At 37.1% G+C, this 2345-nt stretch overlaps 1 protein-coding gene across 1 annotated transcript; it reads left to right on the forward strand.

Moving 5' to 3' along the window:
* Window positions 1-453: 453 nt before the first annotated feature.
* RAB9A (RAB9A, member RAS oncogene family) lies at window positions 454-1533 on the forward strand. Its single transcript, XM_010166518.1, has one exon. The coding sequence runs from the start codon at window positions 484-486 to the stop codon at window positions 1087-1089; it is 606 nt and encodes a 201-aa protein (XP_010164820.1). The 5' UTR covers window positions 454-483; the 3' UTR covers window positions 1090-1533.
* Window positions 1534-2345: the final 812 nt, after the last annotated feature.

A 2345-nucleotide genomic window follows, 5' to 3' on the forward strand; every position in this document is an offset into this window, starting at 1 on the left:
AATAACTTTACTGATGAAATATGGCACTGAGGTGACTAGTTCAAGGCCTGTGCTCTATAACTCTCACTCCACTTTCTTCCACGGATCTTTTTCAGTGAACACAAATGAATCGTTGCACTTGTTGAATGTGATGCGATGCCCCTTCTGCCCAAACGTTGGAGAGTTTGGGGGTTTTAAATGTTTTAAGTGACAGACAAGTAATTCATGCAGCGTACTGCTTAGGCTGCCGTACAGACTGCAGTCTGCGGAAGAGACACCCCTTAAACGCCTGGTATTCTTGAGTGGGTATTCTCATTACGAGTATCTACACTTCACCAGTTTGGCACTGTCCTTCTGCTTTTGTACATGAAAGTTGATGTTGGTGGACTTTTAACACTTTCTAGATATTAGTGTATAAAAAGTTCTGCTCACAACTCTTTCCTTTTTAATGATTTTCTCAATCTTTACAGGTCTAGGAAACCAGGCGGATCTATTTGCATAACAATGGCAGTAAAATCATCGCTCCTTAAAGTCATACTGCTGGGAGATGGTGGAGTTGGGAAGAGCTCCCTTATGAACAGATACGTCACCAACAAGTTCGATGCACAGCTGTTTCATACAATAGGTGTGGAATTCTTAAATAAAGAGTTGGAAGTTGATGGACATTTTGTTACAATGCAGATATGGGACACGGCAGGTCAGGAACGTTTTAGGAGCTTGCGGACTCCTTTCTATAGAGGTTCTGACTGTTGCCTGCTAACCTTCAGCGTGGACGACTCTCAGAGCTTCCAAAACTTAAGCAACTGGAAGAAAGAATTCATTTATTATGCAGATGTCAAGGAGCCTGAAAGTTTTCCGTTCGTGATACTGGGTAACAAAGTTGATATTGATGACAGGCAAGTGTCTACAGAAGAAGCCCAAGACTGGTGCAGGAATAATGGCAACCATCCCTATTTTGAAACCAGTGCAAAAGATGCCACTAATGTTGCAGCAGCCTTTGAAGAAGCCGTTAGAAGAGTTCTAGCCTCTGAAGATAGATCAGATCACTTTATCCAAACAGATACAGTAAACCTTAATCGGAAACCAAAACCCAGCTCATCTTGTTGTTGACTTAAATTTTTTTTTTTGGCCAAACTACTTTTGACTAGCTTGCTCTGTAAAAGGATGGGGAAGGTGTAGTAGAGAAAATAACAAACGGGTTTCACTCTAATAGTAAAATTGTAATATTCTGCTGCTTTCTTGGAGGAGCAAAAGAAAAACGTCCATTCATGAGTGACCCATTATTGAGTTAGTGACACTTTCCATTTAGGAAGGTGTCAAGTAAAAACAATTAATACAAGAATGTAATTTGCCAACTTTATTCAAATGATGAATACTTTGAATATAATTAAAACTTGAAAGTTCTAGAAGCACTACTTTGAAGAAACTGTTTTGGAATTCAGGCACGAAGATACTTTTATATGTGTATATTTTTATGAAATTAGCATTCCATTTTTGTTTCACTAGAAGTCAGTTTCTTAACGATGCTAGATATTAAACTTTAGTCTCATTACATTCCTTTTGCTGCGAGTGGTACTTAATCTCTAATGTGTTTATTATATATAAGTTAATTACCTTCAGGCCTTCTCTAATTGCCTAATGTTGCTATACTTTGTGTAGGTTTTTAAGTAGGAAGTAAATTTCCTACATATTTAATGTCCATTTTCCTTTCATTTACTATTCTAATGCTGTACTAATTTTTCCAGCAGTTTAATGAAAGATACTGATGATTTTTTAAGTTAATACAAGTCTTTGCCTTAAGTCCCATTCTGGCATCTTTCTCATCAATAAGGTAAAAAATCGGAGTAACTGAAGTATAAACATTTTTAGTTATGAAGAAGATACGCTTTATTCAGTCAGCTTTCATAGCACTTCAAGGGATCCTCATTATGACAAATTTATAAGAGAACTTTTAGTATACAGCCTTAAAGTTCCAAACCTCTTGTTCCTGTTAACCTGAGCTTTGAATGTGTTTACCAGTAATCTCTGCACTGTGAAACTAAGGATTGGCAATACGTAGAGAACTCAGGAAGCTCTCGACTTACAGTGACAGCTTTCAGCCCTAATACGAGTAAATAACTACAGCTACTGTTTGAGCTGAATTTGATCCTTATTTAATTTGCTATTTTAGGATACAGACTTACAAATTTAAGACAATGTCTTGTATATTACTGTACTCATTACATGGTGATGAAAGAAGCAAATTCTATATTTAATGGCCAGTCTTTCTGCAGTAATGCAGCTGAAACCAGAGAAGGCTCTCCGTTGCAGATAAATGGTAGAATACCTGTATAAGAAGTTGTTGAAAGTTGGTTCTTGGAGTTCCT

The sequence above is a fragment of the Antrostomus carolinensis genome, unplaced genomic scaffold (assembly GCF_000700745.2).
Source record: "Antrostomus carolinensis isolate BGI_N321 unplaced genomic scaffold, ASM70074v2 scaffold37654, whole genome shotgun sequence".
NCBI lineage: Eukaryota > Metazoa > Chordata > Aves > Caprimulgiformes > Caprimulgidae > Antrostomus > Antrostomus carolinensis.